This window comes from Tiliqua scincoides, chromosome 2, assembly GCF_035046505.1.
Source record: "Tiliqua scincoides isolate rTilSci1 chromosome 2, rTilSci1.hap2, whole genome shotgun sequence".
Classification (NCBI taxonomy): Eukaryota; Metazoa; Chordata; class Lepidosauria; order Squamata; family Scincidae; genus Tiliqua; species Tiliqua scincoides.
In genome coordinates, this window is record NC_089822.1 from 41,181,766 (window position 1) to 41,205,193 (window position 23,428).

Genomic DNA, 23,428 nt, shown 5'->3' on the forward strand with positions numbered 1-23,428 from the left:
AGCATACATAAAGTATGATTTGGGAAATCACAGGTATAACTGACAGGAATTTCCATTATTATGGGTGATAAAAAAAATCATGAACACAATCCATATTAACTTGCTATTGAATGACTCAGTGCCTGCCTGGGTCATACATTATGTTAATCCATGCATTGCATGACCAGCCACAAATACCTTAAAGCTTTTTAAAACTAAACCAAGGCCTTCAGGAACATAGTCTCACTTGCTCTAAAACCTTGTCACCGCTAGAAAGAAATCTATTGAAGAACCTCATCTATTTAATAATTTATTGATCCAGTTTCATTTTATTGTTATAGTCAGTCATACGTGTCTTAAGAATGTTTTCTTCTTTCTCCAAATTTCTAAAAATCCAGTATCAGGTGATATATTTATACATTCTAAGCTATAATATTATAATATTACATTATATACTACATGATTGGTCAATAAAATGTTTTATGTAATGCTGAGAAGATACACACACACACACACACACACACACACACACACTTTTCACGTATTTTTAAATCTGCTTTGCAGTTCACCGAGCATTCAAATCTTAATCCTTAGGCTGTATAACAAGTATGAGAAACACAATGTTCAAATGTTCAGTGATATTTCAATTTTATTAAAAGTAGAACAAAAGCTTAATAGCCATCAAACCAGCCAACGAGTTTCACTCTTGTGGAAGATGAATCCAAAGAACAGTTCTACAAGGAAGTTCCTGGTGCTACTTTTGAAGCTTAAACAGAAATATTTTCAATTACAAAAGGCTACCTAAAAACTAACCAGTGTTCAAAGTATCTTCAAATTGAAAATAAATCCCTAAAATGGTCACCAGGAGGCTTACACACACCATATTGGACTTGGTAGGAAGAGTCCCTGTAGTTGGCTTTGAAGCTTTGCAAGCTTAGCTTCACATTTCAAAGTCTTTTTGAACACTGCCTATGTTAACACAGGCTTTTGTATTTGAAAGTCAAGTTTTAAAAAGCTTCAAACAGTGCAGCAGGCGCTTCTCAGAACAAGCATATCCAAAATGGTAGACACAGGCTCTATGAGAGTAGATTCTATGTGTCCCATCAGAATTATATTAGTGGCAATAGTTTATATGAAAACACAACCAAGTGAAATCAACTTCTGAGTACACACACAAATAAAGCACAATTATCTACAATGTTTTCATAAGCTTCCCAGAATATAATTTAAGAAGTGCATTTACAAAAGACAATTATTAGGATTTTACAAAAGAGAGCCAGGGTGGTATAGTGGTTTGGGAGGTGGACTCAGACTTAGAAGATCCAAGTTCAAATCCCCTCTCAGCCATGAACCTTTCTGGGTGACCTTGGGCCAGTCACTTTCTCTCAGCCTCACCTGTTGTGAAGAAAAAAGGAGGGGAGCAGCCTTGTACACCGCCCTGAGCTCTTTGGAGGATGGGCAGTATAAAAATGTGATAAAAAAATAATAATAATAAACTTTCAATATACTGGTACTCTCTAGAACAGTGTTTCTCAAACTGTGGGTCGGGACTTACTAGGTGGGTCACAAGCCAATTTCAGGTGCATCCCCATTCATTTCTGTATTTTATTTCTAATATATTAGACTTGATGCTACCATGGTATGTGACTGCATTTGGGGAAATGTTACAGACCTGTACTTTTAACAAGCTACTATGTATATGTTTTAACAATTATAGTAAATGGGACTTACTCCTGAATAAATGTAGGTAGGATTGCCACCTAGGATTGTTGAAAATTTTCCTGATTGATGATGTCACTTTCGGTCACGACATCACTTCCAGTGGGTCCTGACAGATTCTCATTTTTAAAAGTGAGTCCTGGTTGTAAATGTATGAGAACCACTGCTCTAGAATACTTATACTCTTCTTAGAGCCCAATCCTATCCAACTTTCCAGCGCTGATGCAGTCATGCCAGTGGGGCATGCGCTGCATCCTATGGTGGGTGGGCAGTCACAGAGGACTGCTCAAGATAAGGGAATGCTTGTTCCCTTATCTTAGGGCTGCACTATGGAGAACTCGTGCAAGGAAAGCGCCCTACAGGTAGACCACAGCTGCGATACAAGGACATCTGCAAGAGGGATCTGAAGGCCTTAGGAGTGGACCTCAACAAGTGGGAAACCCTGGCCTCTGAGCGGCCCGCTTGGAGGCAGGCTGTGCAACATGGCCTTTCCCAGTTTGAAGAGACACTTGGCCAACAGTCTGAGGCTAAGAGGCAAAGAAGGAAGGCCCATAGCCAGGGAGACAGACCAGGGTCAGACTGCACTTGCTCCCGTTGTGGAAGGGATTGTCACTCCCAAATTGGCCTTTTTAGCCACACTAGACGATGTTCTAAAACCACCTTTCAGAGCGCGATACCATAGTCTCTCGAGACTGAAGGTTGCCAACAACTTTAGCACTGCTGCTGCATCAGTGCTGGAAAGTTGGATAGGATTGACACCTTACAATCTCGGTGGATCACAGATCAGAATGTATTTTCTTTAGGAACGTATTATTGGAACATAGAATTTGATCTTGCGATATCTTCTTATTGGTGGTGTAACGGTAAATTTTAAGGTGCAGGACTTTGTCCTGACACCCACAGCCATGCTCCCATAAACACATCCCATTAAGATAATACAGGTCCAGCCTTGTTATACGCGGATTTTTTTATACACGGATTTGACTCAACACGAATGGCCACTGCAAACGAGAAGGAATGTGCTGATCCCTGGAGAAGGGGAAAAATGCATCCTTTTAACATCAGTTTTAAAAACTGAACAGTCCTTTAACAATAGCCTCCTTAATGAATGAGAGAGAGAGAGAGAGAGAGAGAGAGAGAGAGAGAGAGAGAGAGAGAGAGAGAGAGAAGCTGGCTGACAATTCATTAATCTTTCTCTCTCCAGAGGGCCCCTCCCTTCCCCTGAGCACATGAAAGAAAGGTGATCACTTTGCATTGGTGAAGGTAGGGGCTGAGTGAAGTGCCTTTGTAAGCTCTTGGAGGATGACTGATTGATGGATTGTCTTCTTAATGACTCTTATCTTACAGGTCAGCAAGGCTGTTTTTAAATCACCAGAGCAAAGAAACTTTGTTTTTTAAATTGATTTGCTATAGTGCATTTTTTGCGTCCACCTGAGTGTTTGGAACAGAACCCATGCGAATAATGAGGCTCAATGTGTAATAATGAAAGCAACTCTAAATTTCTTCATTAGTTTTCTTTATTTCTACTTTGAAACTTATTATGTTTCATTTAAAATTTCCTCATTTCATCCCAACTCTTGATGTAGGTTACAAGTATTGAAAAACAAAACATAAACAATTAGATTTAAAAATATCTCAAATGAATATAAAAAGTATTTTACAGATGAATCCTAAGCACATCTAGTCAGAAGCAAGCTCTGTTGAGTTCAACAGAATTCAGTCTCAAGGTAACACTCACTTGGCAAGACACTGGAAGTGATGAAAGGCTACCTTTTTCCCTGAGACTTTGCAGACCTTAGGGTCTCATGGACTACCTATGGTCCATGGACCACGAGTTTACCACTGTAAACAATTCTAATAAGCATCATCCTTCCAATTCGCTTTTATTCTTTGATGCCAGATATTATGTATGCAAGTTTAATGTATAAGTTATGCAGGACTGAAATCCTGCATAACCAATTGGCCTAGTCTTATGGCTGGCCAATCAGGAGGTGGATTGAGATCCTACCCATCTGATTGGTGCACTAGTTTAGCCTGCCAATCAGGTGGACTGAAACTGATTCAACAGTACCAATTGTGGGGAATCTGGGCGGAGCTAAGGGATATAAAGCAAGGGGTGTTTGCCTTGTGTTTTCAGTGCTAGGTTCTGTTCTGAAGATGAAATAAATGTGTTGAGCTGTTATCTCTTGGCCTTCATTTATTCCCATGGACCTACTATTTAATACCCTCTTTTCCGCTTGGGATGAAGTCACAGTGGGAGGCAATGTTAGACTCTTGCTTGGGAAGATAATAGCCTAGAAATGAACAAATGACCATAGGCTAAGCGTAATGCTTCTTGGCAATTGCAATGAACAGGACAAATATTCTTGGAAAAAAAATTTCAATTATGATTTTAAAAAACAGTTTTCACCAGTGTTTGAAGAAACTTGACCAACTCTCTGTGAGGTGTTGAAGAAGGCTTGATTGAGCTGAAACTGCAATTACTTAACCACTGAAGACAGTCAGATGTGTCCTGCAGCAACTCATCAGAACAAGTTTCATTTATTTCTGATTGTAGTTCCTGAAGACACTGTTCCATACTAAAACAAAGAAAAGAGCAAACAATTTCATTACTTACTTAGTTAAATAAATAAATAAATAAAACTTATTACTTAAAGTTATTCAAGATTACATAGCATGTTATTATATAAAAGCTTAGTTTTCCCAACTATTAAGATTAATGTTTAATTATAGCAGGGGTTTCAAACTCCTTTCATACAGAGGGCCGAATAGCATTCATGATGCCTTCTGAGGGCCAGAAGTGATGTCATTAGGCAAGAAGTGATGTCATTAAACTGGTAATAACTAAAAATATGCACCACTTTTTCTCACTTAGGAACTCATTAGTTGCAAATGACAAAAGAGAAAATACACAAATCTTGATAATCTTTCAAGATATGGGAGATCCCAATTTTCATGTGGGCTGCCTTTTCAGCAGTAATACCTCAGCACTGCTCAGCAGATGAGAGCCTAAGGGCCAGATAAAAAGCTTCCGTGGACCGCATCCAGTCCCCGGGCCTTATGTTTGACACCCTGAATTATAGTATCAAACATGAATATAGAAAACTGGACACATGACTTCTATCTATCTACTTTCCATCTATCTACCTGGCTTATGCTCCAATTATTAACTCTTTTGATATTGCAATTTCTGCATAAATTCCAATGGGTCATTTGAGCCACTGTATTTTGTCTAGATTTATAATCACTTGCGCAATCTTGTATATGGTCAACTTTTTCTTCTGTTTCTTTGCACAATCTGCATTTTGGATTCTTTGATGATTTTTCAATTCTGGCCTTTATTGCATTTGTTCAAACAGCCTGCTCTTGGGTTGCTAATATTAATTATTGTTTCTTTCTTTAAGGTTCCAGACGTTAACCATAGCCAGGTTTTCTCATTATCTATTTTAACTTTGAGTTTTTCTGCATATAGGCCATGAAGTGCTTTATTGTGCCACCTTTCAGTTCTTGTTTCTATAGCATTTTTCCTATACTCCAGCTTAGTTTGCTTAACTTTTAGTAAGTTCCTATTCATTAGTTCAACAAGTGCTTGTTCTTGACACTTTTTTACATAATCAACCAATGTATGTTTCTCTTCCTCCACTGTTCGTTTTACATGCAAAAGTCCTCTGCTGCCAAATTTACGAGGCAAATGCAATCTGTCTACATCACTACATGGATATAAAGCATAGTGTTTTGTCACAAGTTTCAGAGTTTTCCAATACAAAGTATTTTATAGAGTTCTATTGTACATTTTTAAATAATATTTTCATGTATTTTTCCTAATAATTTTAATTATATGCCACTTTGACTTTTTAAATTAAAAGTGGGTTAGAAATTCATTAAATAAACAATCCATTCTATGGTATTATTATTAAGTTTATATACAGTAGCACTTTTGAACAAAAAAAAGTCCTCAGAGCAGTTTAGTAATCACTTGTGGGTGGCCTATAAAACACATTAATGCTCTGAACATGAATGAGTCTGAAACGGTCTGATTGAAATAAGTATCTTCTCTGCATTAAATAGTGTTTTCATGAATGCAATGACTTCTGTGGAAAACAATATCCTCTTGTCTACATCCAATTTCCTGATGGAATAGCCTATTCTATAAAAATTGATTTTAAGTAAGATTAAAACATGGGACATGTCTTCATAATGTGTAAGCTTCTCTGAAGTCCATGTAACTGATATACAGTGACAAGCCATATACTTTGGCTCCTCTTGAGACATTTGGTCAAAGATTTCTATCATAGTACCTGATGTGTTTCATGGGCAGCCCAATCCTAACCTGCACCAACACAGCCAGGCCGCATGTAAACAGCACAAGCTAAAAGGTGGCTGGACATCTCCTCAGAGTAAGGCAATATTTTCCCCCTTACCTGAGAAACACCCCAGCCATCCCCTTGGGGCTTACTGGATCCACACCAGCTATTTAGCTGGCACAACTCTAGGAACCCTGTGTAGGGCTGTCTGGACAGGGAAGGGGGTTAGAATGATGGAGGAGGCCCCTACTCCACCCACATTTTGCCCTCACCCACCCAGAAATGCCACCTCCCCACCACCCCTGCACCAACCTGCACAGCCTTAAATGTGCTGGCCAGCACAGCTCCTGGATGCAGCACCAGCAGTCCAGAACAGGCCATTTAGCCAGCACTGCCAATTCGAAAGTAGTCACAAACATGTTTTACGGCACATTTACAACACTCCCTTGGGCAGGGATGGCTGTGCCACCTTAGGCAGGGACAGGATTGCAATGTTAATAAAATCATTCCACTTAGTGAATTGGAGTGCTTAGCTGTTGTTAGTCCACATAAATCTGGTTCCATTAAGAACTTGTTTTCAGGCTAATCTAAACCACTACAAATCTTCACAGGACACGATATTTCAGTAATTTGTCCTAACACTGATAAAAGGATTAAGCAGGTGGATTTCAAGAGACCTCCCTGCAGGTACAAACTATAGTCCTTTATCACAGTAAAGTATCTGTTTATTGCACTTGATTAAAACTTTGCATATTACAGGTCACATCATGCTGTATTTAAGAGCCGATTAGTCATTTTTAAAATAACTATTGAGGTACTTTGAAGTTTAATAAATACAAATGGTCTAAAGTGCATGAATTACAATGCATAAGTCTCATCATAAGTAAAATATCCTATGATGAATCTACTTATTGAGAAAAAATAACAAAACAGTCATATTCTTGTACTAACTAAAAAAACCCTGATTTACTGCAATGCCTCTGGCAAACAACAGGCCTATAAATAAGATTAAAAACATTAGTATGATTACATATAAAGCTCTTTATATTGACACATATCAACATGACTGTTGCTATTTTTTCTGCCTTATTTTTGTAACAGAGAAAAAACTAAAATTCCTGTAACTCTTTATAGTCAGCAGTTTAATGGAGAATGTACATCAACACCAGTGGAGCTGCATATTCACACGAAGGCATAAACATGAATTTCATGCATTTCACATTAACCACAATAAAAAAAATACATTCAACACCTTAACCTCATGATAGATTTATTTCAATTCATCCTCCAATAACACCGCAAAACAGTGAACTGAGTAGTAGTGGCGATGTCCTACTAAGAGTCAACTGGTGTGTTTTTTTAACAGTCTTTTTGTTGCCTTCCCTTCCTCCTCCCCCCATTATTTACTAAATTAATTGGACTGATCTTTTGCCATGGCAGCAGTAATGAAGAAGCTAAACATGATTATAGATACACACCTGCACCCCATTGGTAGTTCACAATAATCTCTCCTCAACTGCATCCCCCATACCATATTCCACACTAAGGGTTTCCTGACTCCGGGGGGGGGGGCTTGAACAGCTGCCCCAAGGGGGAGTGGACAGGGAAAATCGCTTGCAGTTGGACCATTATGCAAGCATCAGGATACAACTTTTGTTATCCAGACCAGTGGTTCCAAAAGTGGGTATTGTGTCACCCCAGTGCATCATGGAAACCAGTGAGGGGCACCCCGGAAATCTTTTAATTAATAATGCAGATGGAACCTGTTGATTCACAGAACCTCTATCCGCAAATCTGGCTCAACGTGGGTCCCCAGGACCTGCATGAAGCCAGACTTGGCCCCACCTGAGCTCTCTGGAGACAATTGGAGCTTCGCGCATAGCTTCCACGAGCCTCAGAAAAGTCTCCAGAGGTCCTAGAAAGGCACTTCCGGTTTTCAGGTGACTGGACCTACGAAGGCCTTTCTGAGGCCCGTGGAGGCTGCATGCCTCCATGGGCCTCAGAAGAACCTCTGGAGGTGACTGGAGCACAGCTGTAGTTGCCTCTGGAGCACTGGCTTCTAAGGTTTTCAGGGGCCTTTGTGAGACCCATGGAGGCCATGTGCAGTCTCCATGGGTCTCACAAAAACCTCTGGAGGTCCTAGCAAGGCACTTCCAGTCTTCAGATGAAAACTGAAAGTGCCCTTCTAGGACTCCGGAGGCTATTTTGAGACCCGTGGAGGCTGTGTGCAGCCTCCATGGCAGTGACGGACCTCCCATTAGGTTTGATGTGGCAAATACCCCAGGCGCGAGCCTCTAGGACCCCATGGAAGCCTCTTTCCAGAAGCACAATTTATAGCATCGGGGAAGCTTCAGGAAGCTTTCCCAACAGGGGCTCAAGTCGCATGAGGTTCCAAGAGCCTCAGGTGAGGGGGGTTGGATTTTCATGCAGGGGGGGCAGCAACAGCCCCCAGGGGCGCCATTGCAGACCTTTGCCCAGGGGTGCAGGACTAGGGAGGTCTGCCACTGCTCCACAGGCCTCAGAATAGCTCCAGACTTGACTGGAGGAAGGCTCAGGTCGCGTTCAGAGCTCAGTGGATCCTGAATTTTGGTGACTTGATTTCATGCAAAAATTGGTATACCCTCGCAAATAACAAGGGTCCACCTGTATACGAAACACTATGCAGTCTATTCTATTTTTACACAGTAAAATGCCTGTGTCACTGTCTTTAGGTCCTTACTTCATTGAAGGCATTTATTCAAGGCATTCAATGAAAGAAGAACTAACAGGACAAGACATGGGCAGCCCTCCATTGAAGACACTCACTGAAGGAAGGACCAACAGGCATTGATGTGGGCCCTGTAGCAAACTAAGGTGACCAAGTGTATATCAGATTGCAAACAAAATGGGCCCAGCCCAAAATAAGATAATGGCTTTCACATACTCATAAGACACTCTCCACCAGGTAGGTGCCCCAGGCCTGCCATGAGAGGGAGAGCAGCATCCCAGCCCTGCAGTTGACTGCACTCTTGGCTTCGCTGCCGACTGCCATAAGGATGGAAAATCCACTTTAGGGCTCGTTTTGGGAACATACCCATACCCATAAGAAAGGTGCCCCTGAGAATGTAAAGAGTGCCTGTCTCTTAAGTGCACTATGATGGGGGGTCACAGCAAAAGGCCAATAGGCCAAAGGAGTTGCAGGTCGAGTAAGTTTGAGAACCACTGACCTAGACAAATGAAGGACTGCATCCTGCTGCACTTTCAAAGGAAACAAGAGAACTAGAAGTTCTTGAAAGTGGAAATTTCTCACACTATATGCTTTGTTACAGAAGATAACTAGATATCTGCTCATTTCCCTTGCTTGGGGGTCTGGCAGGATGTGGGGGAAGCAGCAGGAGCAAGAGCATACAGGCTGCATTCACTGCCTCTGCTTGTAAAAGGTTTCGGATTTTTTTTCCAGGGAAAAAACTCCCAAACTTTGTGCAAGCAGGGTTGGCAAATGCAGCCTCTGCCTGCTGCAGGGGTAAGTTTCCCCTGCTTGGGGGTCAGGTGGGGGAGGGTGAAGCAGCAGGTGCAAGCAGGTAGCTGCTGGGTTTGCCACCCCTGCTTGCAAAATATTTGGGTTTTTTTTCCCCTGGAAAAGCAAAACGTTTTTTCCTAGAGAAAAAAACCCAAAGCAGGGGTTTTTGGAAGCAGGGGTGGCGAATGCTGCCTCTGCCCACTCATTTCCCTTGTTCCAGGGGCTGGGGATGCTACTAGGGCTTGGCAGGGGTGAACAGGAGGGGCACTGGGGTAGGGGAAGGCAGCAGAGCGAGGGGATAGCAAGCAGCTGGGGTGAGGCAGGTTTCTGCCATTTTTAAAGCACAGGAAGTTACGTCACTTGTCCACGTCACTTCCGGGGGCCACATTTGGAGGTCAGCCCTCAGCAAGTACCATAAATCCAATGTGGCCCCCAGGATGAAATGAGTCTGACACCCCTGCATTAAGCTTTGGGTCTCACCGCTATTACATATACCCTTTTTTCCAAACACATGTTCGGCTTCATCTTGGTTTCAGAACTAGGCAGGCCTCCCTGATCTGTGAAAAAGGCCTTTTTTGCTGGTTCCCAAGGAAAGGTTCCCCCCCCCCCCGTGGTTCTTGAAGTCTGACAAAAGGATAGCTAGAAAAAACAAGTCCTGCCTGAATATTAAATTAAATTATAATTACCCAACTGGGTAGTTCTTTTCAGACTCTGGGTCAAGAAGTCCTTCCACCTGAACCTGAGATAACACACTGTACCACACTATTGTTCAGCAGGAACTCCCCTGGATGGGCCAACAAGCTCTTTTGTGTCCTCCTGGAAAACTCAATCAAGGTTAGGAAACTCAAGATGCATAGCTAAAGAAGCTCTCCAAACTGTCCTGCCAATATTCCTTTGTTTCCTTTGTGAAGCAGATTTGGGAGTTTGGTCACTGTCAGAAACAAATAGATTGGGTTGTTTTTTTCTGGTTCACTTCAGAAGCAAGCAGCTGATGGCCATCTCTCTCTCTCTCTCCTCCCCCAAAAGATTCAGTTATCTTTGCAACTAACTCCTGCTGTGAAACGCAGCTATTTGCAAGTATCTTTCTCCACTGTAAGTGACCTGAAATTAAACGTGCCTTTTACTTATTATATTTTTTTAATAATAAACTCTTTATCATCTTTGAAAAGCTCTGACTTGTGGTTACTGTTAGTCTAATTCTGAAGCACTTTGAGAAGCACTTTGCACTACTCATCGATGCCAATGATCCCAAACCTTGTCATACTGCTAGATTTGACTTCTTGTTTGCAGTTTTTTGCGTATGTGCACATGACATGTGTAGGACACATGAGTACATGTGAAAGAGCAGTGTTGGCAACAGATAGCCAGAGAATGCAGGCATAAAAGATTGGTAGAGCAGTGTTGGAAACACCACTGTTCCATTTTCCTAAGGGCCTGGAAGAAAAGTACTATCGGCAAGGAAGAAGAACCCAAATAACTGTCTACCATGAAGGTAAAAACAATCTGTACAATTATATGGAATAAAAAGTTTTTCTATAAAATAGTGAATTACCAATTTTTTACAATATTAAATAACCAAGAAGCAAAGAAACATATTTTTAACACAAATTGGAAGAATCAAGAGAATATTCACCACCCCACTCCATTTCCAGATGTTAAAAAAAAAACAAAGAAGCAAAGAAACATCTTTTTAACACAAACAATTATACCACTTTACTTATACCTTGCATATAAGTTGCCCAAAGATGAAAAAATAGCTTACCTAGCAGCATTTTTCTTTATTTTCTCATCAATATCACCAAGTATCTGATGAAACTCCAGATCTCCAGGAAATATGTTTAATAAACAATCCAAATTGGAAGAATCAAGAGAATATTCACCACCCCACTCCATTTCCAGATGCTAAAAAAACAAAAACAAAAAACCAGAAGATAAATCATGCATTTTTAGTTCTTATAGTAGGTGATACACAATTGAAAATGCATCGGCAAACATGCTAAGGACAAGAAAAAAAGTTATTAAAAATGTTTATCAAGGGTTATCAAGATATAATATTTCCTTATTTCATTAAACCTAAATCAATATTGAGGCAAGGCCATGAAAGCCAACCATTTATGCATATGTTTACAAGCTTAATAGTGCTTAGCATGTTCACAAACAAATTATTAGTTTAAAGCCTAACAGAGCAAACTTATAGGGAGATGCTCACATGTTTAAATTTAAAACCAAAAAGCATTTCTCTGGTCTCAGTCTGATGTAGGCCAGAAAGTGCAAGCTAACAGCAGAGTGGCAGTTTTACTAAAATAGCAAAGGAATGTGTCTTTGGCAGCCTACCAAGCAGGTAACATTGAAGGCACTGCTTTGAACAGGGAAAAAGCTGGAAATTCCCTTACTTGCTTGTATGTTTGTAAACAGAGAACCATGAAACCCATAGCAAGAAAAAAGGCTTTTTCCAGATTTAAACCTGTTATTCTATTAGTTCCCTTTTAAATCAAAATTAGTCTTGTATGCATATATTAAAGACTGGGAGGGGCTAATATACCAGAATTTCATGTCAAAAGATCACAAAGCATAATGCCAAATATACTTTAATGCTTTATAGTTATTGCTTAAAATGTAATTAACACATATATAAGGGCATAGTGACTTCAGAAGTGAATTTTAGCTGTTAGAATAGTTTGATTAAAGCATAAATACACAGAATAGTAGAAGCCATTAAATTAAAAATGCTTAAGCCACAAATGTGATTCAGATGCAACCTTGGCAGAAGTAATCAAAGGGTCTGTCTCGCAGACAGCTCACAGATATGTAATATGGGAGCTGTATCCCTGCTACCTTGAAAACTCCTAGTCTTGCAGAATTTGTTGCATCTCAGAGAGATTTGGCTAGAACATACTAGAGAGCAAATAGGGAGTAGCTTTTTTAAAAACAGGCTTTGCAACATTATGCGGGGAAGCAAGAGGGGGGTAGCCAGGAAGCAGAGTGCACTTGCAACAATGAAATGGGAAAAGTTATCTGTCTTGGCACCAGAGGCAGGAAAACTAAAATTAAAGGAAGACGGATTTGACATTTATTATGGGAATGAAGTTGCTGTAACAAAAACAGAAGCCTCTGGTCAATGCCCCAGTTGAATAACTTTTTCCATAAAAGGGCTCTATTTATCGAGTCAAAAGCACCTTGTAGGTCGATAAAGGCTACATATAGATTTGATTTATGATGTATGGAATATTTCTGGGCTAGAAAAGAAAGTGCAAAGGCATGATCCAGAGTAGAAACACCCTGGCGAAAACCTGATTGTTCGACTCCTGGAAGGTTTTTCAAACGAGCCCAGGATGACAGCTTTTGAAGAAGGAATTTGGCATAAAGCTTCTCTATACAAGATATAAGACTTATAGGACGATAATTTGACGGAGAAGCGGGGTCACCTTTCTTAAAAATTGGAAGAAGAAATGAACAGCGCCAGATATCTGGGAATAGACCTTAATCGTGGTAAAAAATTAATCGTGGTAAAAAGAGAAGCCAGGGGAGCAGCCCACCAACCAGGATTAGTAAGAAGAATTTCATTGATGATAAAATCTGGGCCGGGGGCTTTGGCTGTTTTTAAGGAAGTTATGAGTTTATAAATTTCCAGTGGGGAAACCGATGGCCATTCAGGGACTTTATGGAGATCAATATTAGAGATAGGGAGGGAAGAAGAATAGAAAATTTTGGAAAAATAATCTGTCCACGTGGCTTCTGGAATGTCAGAGTAAATGACAGAGGTTGGATGACTTGCCCTAGTAACTGCGTCCCAAAAAGTTTTATGGTTTTTGGAAATAATGGCTTGATGGAGAATGGACCACTTCCCAAGGGCAAAAAGATGTTGTTTTTCCTGGAAATACTTTCGGCAGGCGGTCCGTAGTTGAAAATAATATTGTAAATTGTAAGAAGATGGATTATTCCGAAAAAAAAGAAAAAGGGTACGCACCTGCTTTTTTAATTTCCAACACTCCTCGTCAAACCATGTGTTTTTTGTAAAACGAGGAGGATTACTTGGGCTAGCCATCCTCAAGTGATCTACCAAGGAAGAGATTATAACTTGGAAAGCTTCAATCACATCAGTAGTGGCCCGAGAGGCAAATAGTAAACGCAATTGGGAGTTAGTTTCAGGTGCCTGAGTCCACTGGGACAGGGCTTGCTCCGCAACTGGTGACCATCTATAGGGACGGCTTGGATTGGGGAGAGAAAGAGAAGAGACAGGGGAATCAAAGGGAATATTAAGAATAAGTGCAACTGGCAAGTGATCACTCTCAGAACGGGTGCAGACACAGAAATCTGATAAAAGGGGCAGGAGGGCAGGAGAAACTAGGGCATAATCTATTACACTAGCACCTCTTGGAGAGAGGTGGGTAAAATCGCCTGGAATGTCACGGCCTTTTGAGCCATTTAGAATAAAGACGTTAAATGAAATACATAAACTTATAAGATGTGGGGCAAAACTATTTATTACAGAATCTTTGGAAGACCTTGAGGTTTGAAACCAAGGGGGGATAAGGTCATCGGAGTACCAGTTCATCTGTTGGGCAAGTGTAGAATTTGAAGGGCCAATTCTAGAATTAAAATCTCCAGAAATAATCATAAAAGCATCAGAATATAAGAAGCACGGGATATAGTGTTATCAAGATCTAACCAAATGTCGGATGGGGCAAGTTTAGCTGGGGGTATATATACATTAAAAAGAAGAATTTGAATATCTTTAAACTGAATTAATATAGTTTGAAAATAAGGAGAGTTCGAATCTAACTGAGAAACTAAACAAGAAAGGCCAGATTTAACAAAACAACAAAGTCCCACACAAGGTCTCCCTAGGGCATTCTTCCTAAATGCTGGGGTCACAAAAGAAGTATACCCATGTAGGGACAGTGGGACCAACGACCATGTCTCCTGAAATAAAATAAAATTAAACTTTTTAATAAAAGCGTGGAAGTCCTTATCTGAGCTTTTAGATGACCAACCGGATATGTTCCATGAGATCAATGTGAAAAGAGTGGAAGAGGAAGGGGTTAGGGAAGTTGGTTCTAGTCAGTGCTTAGAGGATGTGGAGAGAGAACCATCAGAATGATCCTTTACAAAGGTAAAATCGAAATTTAAAGGAGGAGGGAATTGGGATGTAGCGTCTACCAATACAAAGGGTTCAGAGGGAAGGGATTTAGAAACAACACAAACAGGAAATAGATGTTGATTAATAGACTTAGTTGGACCAGTAACAGTGGGTAAGGATTGCTGGTCCACTTCTGTTAAGTTAGTAGGAGAAAGGGGTAATTGGGTTGATATAGGAGAAGAGGAGGGACAGAGAGAAAGGGGGTCATTGGAACAGAGAGAAACAGCTGTCGAGTGAGTGAGTCTCGACTGGTCATAGGACTTAGGAGTTTGCAATGGTGGAAGGGAAGGGAAAGAAGAACAGTTCGAGGACTCAGTAGATCCAACGAAGGGAATCGACAGAGAGGGGCACAGGTTCTTTGGTCGCAGTGTTAAGGAGTTCTTAGTCCTTCGAAGACTGCGAGATTTTTGCTGAGGCCGGTCTGTCTTGGATGTGAGTAGTGAAGATTGTCCTCGACGACCAGGAGGAGAAGGTAGTAACGGAGGGTTTTTTTGGGGAAGAACATGATTAGGTAGAGCTGGGCTAACTTGTACAGTTACTGAATCTTTTATTGTAGATGTAGAATTTCCATTTGAATGCATAGACTTTACCAAGGGAGAGGATACATTTTGTAGGTGAGTTGAAAAAAGTTTTCGGATGATCATATTTTGGAAATGTCTCTGAGGAAAAATTCCCAACGCTCTAAAACGTTGAGACTGAAGAAAGATTCGATTTGGAATTCTACAAGTATTGAAATAGAGAAGAACGCGCTGTTGCCGAAGCACAGAAGGCAATCTCACGTAGTTACATAAATCAATATTAGAGCTATTCATCTTCAGGATTGATGCCAAGTGTTTCTTAATCATCCACGGTTGACACCAGTCGACAATTACTCCAGGTTGATGGATGATTGAGAGAGCTATGCTCGAGGATTTTAACATTAGTTTTGAAGAGGGGAATTTCTCCAAAAACTGAGACTCAGTCGCTTGAGATTGGTAATTTGCTTCCTGCTGATGAGTAATATGAGCCGAGGGTTCCAAAAAACGTTCCTTTAAGAGGGAAAGAATGTTTTCCAAAGTACTAAGGTTGTGCTTGACGTCTTTTGCTATATTAAGTATGTGGTGCAACAACAGGTCCGTTGAACAAGAGAGTTGCTCTTTCCCTTTAACCAAGGAAGCCTTAGTCTTCTGATCGTCAATTAAGTCCTTAATTAAACCTTTAGTAAGAGGTGAAAAACTTTCAAAGTCAATAGCCACCGGTGGATCAAAACAAACACAGTTCTGAGGGGAGATAGGTTGAAGACTCTCAACAGGTTCAAAATATTTTTCCAGCTTAGACTGCTTGGATAGTTTTTGGGAGTCATGTTGTATTTCCGAGACTGATATCTCAGGGGAGAGCTGTCGTTTGCGTCTCATCTTATCAGTTTTAAAAGTCTATTGCTGCATACTCATAAATCAACAAGTTAACTCACAGTTTCAAGGAGAGAAGAAACGAAAATATCAAAGCAGGGAGACTCAGATGTTCTTGAAACTTCGCCAGAAAAATGTTAACAAGCTAATTAGCTAGCAGCACTAGCTCGTAAAAAATTAAAAATAAAATCTATTAAAAACAACAATCTTAAAACAACAGTGGTACGGTTTAAAACTTATTAAATAATATATTAAAGTGATAAAAGAAAATAAAAGCGGAGCAAGTTAGAATACAGCTGGGCTGGAGGCCATCTTGGGAGGATCCAACACAGGATTGTATTCTGACTCACTATTCTCTCTTCTAGTTTTCCTATCAATAAAGGAGTGAGGCAAGGTTGCATCCTTGCCCCTCTTCTTTTTAATTTATTCATTGCCGATCTTCCTGCCAGCTTAACCACCACCTCTCATTCCTTTCCTGTAATAAACAAAAAGCCAATTCCGATTCTTCTTTACGCCGATGATACAGTACTTCTCTCACTCACAAAATCCGGTCTTCGTGAGCTCATTTCCAAATTTCAAGTTTATTGTCATTCAAATGATCTTGTAATTAATGCCAACAAAACAAAAATTATGGTTTTTTCCCGCTCCTGGGCTCCTTCTAAATGGTCAATCAACTCCCAATCTTACACTCAAGTTAAATCCTTTAAATATCTAGGTTTACATTTTCACTATAATTTATCATGGACTCAACATAAAAAGTCAGTTATTTCTTCAACAACTACCCACCTTTTGGCTATAACAAATTTTTATTTTAATGCAGGAAATCAATACATCCCAGCAGCGATTCAAATTTTTAAAGCAAAAATTATTTCTCATTTATTATACGGTATCCCGATATGGATACAGGCAGTTTCTAAGGATTTGGATCATATTGCTTCTTCCTTTTTTAGAAAGATATTAGGTATTCCTAATCTTATACGGTTGCCCACTATTCTTTTAGAACTTGGTTTACACCTTCCCTCCACTTATGCCTGGCTTTTTACCTTTAAGTTTTGGTTAAGGATTCATTTATCTCCTTCCCCTGACTCTTTAATTACAGAATTAATGAGTGACACGTATATCTTTATTTGGTTTAAAATAGTGGAAACTAAACTCCACTCCATTAACCTATCAGTAGAATTACTTGCTGATCTAAACTTATCTCAAGCTTATAAAATTATCAAAGACCACCTTTTCCTAGCTGAATTCAATACTTTAAAAAATTCTCTTAATTTGACCTGTTCCCCCCTTTCCCTAGGTCTTTTTCCTCAACTTGTTGTTGCCACTTCAAACTATTTTTTTCACCTCACTAATCCTAGACTGAAGAGAGCCTTCATGCTCGCTAGACTCAACATATTTCCCTCAGCTGTTCATTATGGTCGTTTCATGCGAGTTCCTCGCGAGAAACGATTATGTTTATTCTGTGGGGAGACCCCGGATACTCTTTTACATATTTTGCTTTTTTGTCCCTCTCATGACTCCCATCGTAGGATTTATTTAGAATCCTGGATTTCTAATTTCCCCCCTCAGGTATCACCCCTTCCCCAGTTGTTGGAAGACTCTATTGCTCCCTTGACGTATTCAGTGGCTAGTTTCCTGGCCTATATATTACAAAAAACGCCGGACTTTAGTTCTATAAAATCTTCTTTAAAATTTTTGTAGTCACCTTTCTCCATCTAACACCTGTTTTACTGAAAGGATAAGGCTGTCCCTTCTGGCTCCTTTTCTTTCTAGACCCTATTTCTTTTTTCTCTATTTAGTTTTCCTGAACTAGTCTAGTGGATAACGGTTGTATTGTTCCACTTTGTTGTCAGTTGTCTGCTGTAATATTTATAATGCCAATAAAGGTTAACTAACTAACTAACTAAAATTAAACACAAGTTTGCAACATTTTGGTAAGAGACTTGAAACATTTGATAGAAATGCTTAGCAAGAGCAACTTTTATCTGTTGGCAAACAGAAATAGCATTTTCTAAGATACAGACACCTGCAGAAACCAGCTAGACAGGAACAGATAAGCAGGAACATTCCTGAGAAAGTCCATGAGAACCTCTGTCTGAGCTAAAAGCTGACAGAAGGGGCTGGATTTAGTTAAAATGAATGAGAGAGGTCTCTTAAAATCCTTTTGTACAATTAGTTTGTCTTGTATTAAATATAATTACACCACTATACAGATCACATACAGAGAATCACAACATGGAATAGAGGCAAGTCAAAAGGCTTAGACAAGGGTTGGCACAGAGCCCCATGGTGTCTGCAAAGAACAAAGAAAGGAATGTACAGAGATAGTACTAGTGGCTCTTTGCAACATGTCAGGGCCAACTAAGTGGAAGAGTGCCAAAAGATAAGTGCAGAGACATACCAAAGGCCAGTAATTGAGTAAAGCGTGCCATCTAGTGGTTGCTGGAATCTTTAAATTATATATGTCTCAATGTATGTTTTTACCATAATTGAAACCTGTAACTTGAAACCAACCAATCAAATGCTTGTAAAGTTATCTGTGGCCAACCCAAAGAAAGCCCTATCTCTGATGTCACACACCAGCCAATGAGAAGTATAAGACTCCTCAAACAAAGGAGCCAAAATAGAATATAAGTGAGAGGCTCACACTGGAAAATTGCTCTCATTGCTCTCTTCGCTTTGGACAAGGGGACCCTGAGAAGCCTGTGGCTGGCAACGAAATAAAGCTTGCAGACGATTACCACTCTTGCCTACTGAGTTTGCTTTTGAACTTTGCTTTTGACCTTGCAACAATATTATTGAAGACTTTTTGGACTAGCTTAGTTTCACATTTGAAGTTAGTACATGTGTCAGAATAAAAACGTGTCAGAATAAAAAAAATCAATGTTTTCAAATAGTGAATAGCTCTATAACGGTTCACCCCACAATTATCCCATTGGTCTCCAGGACAATATAGTACTTTTTTGTCAACCCTACTGCAACATTTTCCAGGTTCACTAAATTGATATGCAAATTACATTCAATATGCTCAGCTACATAGGAAAATTAAATATGGTCCTCCTCTTCATATTTTTCCAATGTGTACCTCAGAATCAGGAATGAAATTAATATCCATGATTATTTTTGTTTCTGTGAATGAAAATAGCATATTCACATGGATAAGTGCCTTCAGTATGGTAACCAATTTCTAAAGAGTTTGTGGCTTATAAGCAAAGACGTGAAGAATTGTACAGAAGCAGCTACTTGAGCAAGGAATGGCATGAAAAGTACATTAAAACCAAATACCAAATACTTGCCAACAGGGCAAGAAATTTCTGCCAGTAAATCAAGCTTAGATCATCAACTCCCCTTATCTCCAAGGTTGTTCAGGAGTCAGTGCTTTTCAAGTAAGTCACAGCACCAAAGAAGCAATTCAGAGAAAATTAGAGGGCCCTTAATCTCTACAGTAACCTCCCTGGCAAACTCCAGTCAAAGTTAACCTTTTATTCTCCTCTTGAGAAAAGGGCTCAAGGCTTCCACTGAAATCAAGCAAGCCTCCTTCCATTTTGCAAATGCCTGCATCTTGCAGAGGTCTGTTTTTTTAAAGACCAGGATGTAATCCTCATTTCCATTTGAAACAAAATCCTAGGCTACAATTCAGTGCACCACTACTTAAAAATAACACCCATAGAAAGAATGGGTATCTCCCAGTAAATAGGGTTGCAACTATGTGCAGCTGCAGTTGCTCACAGTATTCCTTGTCTCTCTGCTGTGATTTGAATTGCACACTCCCAGTTATGTGTTATTAGCTGTATGACATATGTAGAGTCTCTGGTTTAACACATCAGGAACTTTAAAGAAGGATTTGATTAATGGTTCTTCTGTAGTGGTTCCCAACCTTTTTCACTTGCATAACCCTTGGCAGCCTATTTCCATAAATTGTACCCCTCATATTAGCTAAATATTTGTAATTAATATTGATAATATAAGCCCTCATCTCCTCTATATGAAAACCCATACCTCATGTATTCATCACAGTATTTTCTCTTTTTATCTGTTTGAAGAACTGAAGACTATGCCTTTGCACTGTTTTGCACCAGAAGTTCTCCTGAGAAATTCTTAGTTATTGATCACTTTCCATATTCTGTTTCAGCTTTTTTAATGTGCTGGTTTTTCAATCACTCATACATGAATTGATGACCAAAAACTAGCTACTGGAGGGACTTCCATAGCCAACTGGCTACCTCCCTTCCTGCCTTGCTGGTCCTGCAAGGCATTCCAGAGCAGTGCTTGCCTTTTTCTGCCATTATTCAAGTCTTTTTCAAGTGCCCCAGTCAGTATATGTAACCCAGGTTGAAATTGCTGTTCTACTGGTATGTTGTTTGCAGTGCACTTACTCTGATAATGTTTATAAAAATGTTGTGAAGACCAGAATTTAAAAAGTTAAATAATAAAAATGTATCATATGATCTTTTGCTATATTTTTAATAAAGTGGAGACTGTACAGTTCTTAGGTAACAATTATTGGGAGGTTATTTTTCATGATCTGGCCTCAGACAAAACTATGGTCAGACACCCCCGAAAGTTTAAACGCCCCCGCCCCTGACTTACCCAAGGGTCACAGAAAATTTCATGATTTTTGGCTGAAAACTTGCCCTTGACTTATCTGTGAGATCGACTCATAGGCGGGTATCTGTGGTAGCTATTTGATTGGGGAAGGTTGCTGGCTGCAAATGACGTGAAAAGCTGGTAAGCCTATTTCATTTTAACTGAGATCTATATATACTAGTAGTGAACCGAGGTGACTACTTATCACACTACAAACAAAATGGGCCAAGCCCAAAATAAGATACTGGCTTCCACGTACTTATGAGACTCCCTGCTACAAAGAACTACGTATATTTGTTAAGATAAAGAAAAGAAATAGGTGCCCCTTTCACAGTCTCAAGGTGGGCTACTGCAGGGAGAGGAGTAGAGGTTGGGGTGCTTGCAGGGCGGCTGTGCCTCTTTGACAGCAACCAGGCACTGTCCCTGGAAAGCAGCAAAGAAGCAGTGGCAGTGGCAGCAGCTCTCTGTAAACTGCCTGCCAGAGCTGTGCTTTTTCATGGCTGCAGCCTAGCTCAGCTGCTGGAAGCTGACGATTGCCAAGTGGAGCCCTGCTGGATTCTTGTGGGCTGCCATAGAGACAGCCAGTTCCTCCTCCACCTCCTGCTGCTTTCCCTTTCTGTCTCCTTCCCCTCCCCTCCCCTCTGCCCTCATCAGCTTTTTTGAAAAATAAAAATATTTGAGCATTCTTTGATTTAAAATGCCCAGTCACATATTTATAGCAGAGACTTGAGGAGATGCCACAAAGTTTCTGGTTTAAAAAAAAAAAAAAGGCCTGGGCAAGAGAGCAAACCAGTTAATTCTTGGGCACCACCTACTTCTTTGGGAGTTTGGGCTGACAGACAGCTCAGACCTTGTCTGCTCCCCTACACTTCCCTGGCTGTTCACTATCTTCCATGTAAGCCCATGCCCAGACAGCACCCCCTGTTAAGTGACGCCCAGGGCAGGTGTCCATACCTACCATGCCCTAGATATGCCTCAGACAAAGTATATAACCAACAGAAGATATAAAACATAAGGACTGAATTATGGATCAGCCATTTAAAAAACTCATTATTAGCTACAAAACATTTGCCTTATTGTTTTGGAAGGCAAAAGTTTTGTATCTAGAAGGTCCTCAGAGTTTGTCAGGTTTTTACTAGTTGTGGAAAAAAACACTTCCTTCATGTGTTCCTGTGGAATACACTGCCATTCTTAACACTATTCTTAAATATCTCAAAGCAGCACATTAATCAGTGTTGTTTTACTTCACTTAATATAGACCAGCTCAATGTAAGGAGAGCTACATATAATATTGCACTCTATGTATGACGTGCTATTTAACACGTTCTCATATGAAAAAGTCATTTTATAAACATGACAGTTTAGTTTTCATACATGCAATTCCTTAAGATTTTTGTGACATACTTGCTCAAGATTACTTGTCAAAACATTTATTTGCTCTCCTTAGTCTCACATGATCTCTTTGGTCTATGGGAATAAAAAAAAGTGTGTCTGGGCATGTCATTCAAAAACATATTTGTTTTAATCGATCAGTGAATGTTAGCTAACATAATTGCTAGAATCTACACACACATATAAACAACTTCTGCAAAACAAAAATAGAAGAAGAAAAACAAAAAACAAAACCCTGAACAGCCTAATCCAGTGATGACGAACCTTTTAGAGACCGAGTGCCCAAACTGCAACCCGAAACCCACTTCCTTAACGCAAAGTGCCGATAGGCAATTTAACCTGAATACTGAGGTTTTCCTTTAGAAAAAATAACTCATACATTAACATCTTTGTGCTGCTTCCCTCAGCCTGTGCTGTGCAGTGTAGAGTGCTGGCTTGGTGGCTGGCTGGCTGTATGAGCGGCTGGAACACAGGAACATTAGAACCTAAGAAGAGCCCGCTGGATCAGGTCAATAGCCCATCTAGTCCAGCTCCTGTATTTCACAGTGCCCACATCTATAATAAGGAGGTAGCACATACCCATCAGGGCTAGTAACCCATGATGGACTTTTCCTCCAGAAATTTGTCCAATCCCCTCTTAAAGGCATCTAGGCTAGATGTCATCACCACATCCTGTGGCAAGGAGTTCCACAGGTTAATTACATGCTGGGTAATTGTGCTCACTGTGTACACGCTGGGCAATTACATGCTGGGTAAGTGGGTGTTCCTCTTTTATTGAGCAGGGGGAGAGTAACGTCCCCTCACAGAGCCTCTCAGCCTTGCTCCTCCTCTGCTGTCCGTTCCTTTCCCTGGGCTGCTGGCGCCTTCCAGGGGCGGTTTGAAGAGGCTTTTGCCTGGCAGCTGTGGTGATGGCTTGAGTGCCCACCAACAACGTTCTGCGTGCCCTCTGTGGCACGCGTGCCATAGGTTAGCCATCACTGGCTAATCCCCAGGGGAGTACCCTGCTGGCGGAACTAGTGTTCTGCCAGCAGCCAGAAAGCACACTTTGGCAGTATGTGCTACTGCAGCACCAACGGGAAGGGTGGAGGAGGCAGAGTTCTGCATTTCAGATTGCTCCAAGTCAGCATTTCAATGTTTATCCCCTGCTGTACCACTTTTCATCATCCACCAATTGGAAGTACCACCAGAAGTAACTGGCAATGATCGTCCCAGACTGGGAGGTCAGATGCAACGTGCCAACTGCTGGTGAGAGGCTTAGGGTGGATGGGAGGGCTTCTTCAAGCACACAAAAAGTGCACACTGGAGCAGGGGTCTGTGGGTCCCACATGTACCACCATACACCACATCAAGTACCATTGGTGGTATGAGTACCACTGGTTAAAAAGCACTGCTCTAATTATTTGAGTATCATATTTATCAA

The 23,428-nt window shown here is 40.5% G+C and overlaps 1 protein-coding gene across 1 annotated transcript in view; it reads right to left on the reverse strand.

The window, feature by feature from the left end:
* KIAA0825 (KIAA0825 ortholog) overlaps positions 1 to 23,428 on the reverse strand; it is a 309,279-nt gene that overhangs the window by 261,300 nt on the left and 24,551 nt on the right. Inside the window, exons 2-3 of the mRNA XM_066615910.1 lie at positions 11,264 to 11,403; positions 4,109 to 4,277 (exon numbers count right to left, since the gene is read on the reverse strand). Of these exons, the coding sequence (XP_066472007.1) occupies positions 4,109 to 4,277; positions 11,264 to 11,394 (300 nt within the window). The 5' untranslated portion in view covers positions 11,395 to 11,403. The remainder of the gene's footprint in view (positions 1 to 4,108; positions 4,278 to 11,263; positions 11,404 to 23,428) is intronic.